The sequence below is a fragment of the Crocodylus porosus genome, unplaced genomic scaffold (genome assembly GCF_001723895.1).
Source record: "Crocodylus porosus isolate Cpor-Errol unplaced genomic scaffold, CroPor_comp1, whole genome shotgun sequence".
In the NCBI taxonomy this organism is placed as follows: domain Eukaryota; kingdom Metazoa; phylum Chordata; order Crocodylia; family Crocodylidae; genus Crocodylus; species Crocodylus porosus.
The window spans coordinates 27193156-27194483 of record NW_017728918.1 but is presented as its reverse complement, the minus strand read 5'-3'; the positions used below and the strand labels follow the sequence as shown (position 1 = coordinate 27194483).

Here is a 1328-nt window from a genome sequence, read left to right as displayed (position 1 = left end):
ACATTTTAAAATATGTGTTCAAATTTCATTCATTTAAAACCCTCCAGATTTTAAATAAGAATTCTAATACTCACTTGTGCATATTTTCCACTCCTATTATGATCATGATAAAGTAAGAAATTCCACTTTGTATAACAAAATGTAAGGCATACCTGGGGAGAGGGGGGTGGGGGAAAAAAAAAGTATAAATAGTCACTTCTAGGCATTCATTTTCCATTAGCAAAAATCCAGTACTGGTATATATTTTTTATCTAAAATAAAAGGTGGGCTTTTGTATGTACTTAAAGTTTACACCTAAAATTCCTTTTTGGTTAAATAAATGAAAGAATAATTGAACGTTTGCCCTTCATAATACCTGGGCATTTGACCAATAAAAAATAAACTGACTAGCCAAATAATGTCAAAACTAGTTTAAGTATTTTAAAGTATTACTCTACTAGAACAGTAAGAAAACAAAAGGCTACAAAACCTCCAACCACTTAGATACTTTACTGAATTATGTTCTAAACTCAAAATGAAACACAATTACCTGAAATTTTAAAATTATATTATTATAATGCATATTTTATAATAGTATAACATATGATAAGCAATTTAATGTTTTAGCAGCATACATTAGTATTTACATTTGAATGTTACTGAATATTAAAGAGATGCAACAAAATTAAATTTTAAAAAAATTAAATGCAGGTAGATAATAGGTCACTTCATCAAATTATTTATCTTTGCAATGCCCTCTTTATAACCAATGCTTTATTTATGTCACTGTCACTAACAAATTCATCAGTACATCTGTCTGCTTCATCATCTTGCATAATCAGCTCTTCATCTGACATTTTCTTCTTCAGTCCAGAAACAAATACTTGACAATCAATCACAAACTCTACAAAATGGTAGAGGTCTTCAATCTATTTCTGGTTTTTGAATAAAGGACTCAAATGAACCAATTCAGTTAAAGCAATAAGGAAAAAAGCAATCCCTGGATTATTCTAATATGTTATTTTCTGTTCAGCTTTTGTAAGTGAACTTTGTTCAGTATTCTCAAATGTTTCTAAATGCCTGCAAACTCATTTCTGGCCTCAGAAACAATGTGGAGCTATTATATTCCAGAAAAGGACCAAGCTACAGGTTGAAAGCTGTGAAATCAGTTTTGAGATTTTCACATCCAAAAATGCATCATGAGTGGCAGTACAGTTTACCTAGGACTATACAATACCCAGTTACCCCTCCTTCAACAGCAAGTGATTGAAGTGAGTTGTTGCATGCCCATCAAAATGTTTCCAAAAGTTCTGTACTTCGTGATGGTGCTACCAAAGCTGGAGCATATG

The 1328-nt window shown here is 31.2% G+C and overlaps 1 protein-coding gene and 1 long non-coding RNA gene across 3 annotated transcripts in view; one reads left to right on the top strand and one right to left on the bottom strand.

The window, feature by feature from the left end:
* MBOAT2 (membrane bound O-acyltransferase domain containing 2) overlaps positions 1 to 1328 on the bottom strand; it is a 204382-nt gene that overhangs the window by 167632 nt on the left and 35422 nt on the right. The window contains exon 3 of the mRNA XM_019537423.1: positions 75 to 152. Coding sequence (XP_019392968.1) covers positions 75 to 152 — 78 coding nt within the window. The remainder of the gene's footprint in view (positions 1 to 74; positions 153 to 1328) is intronic.
* The window catches only part of LOC109311665, a 26497-nt gene that overhangs the window by 543 nt on the left and 24626 nt on the right, over positions 1 to 1328 (top strand). The gene's annotated exons all lie outside the window — the stretch shown is intronic.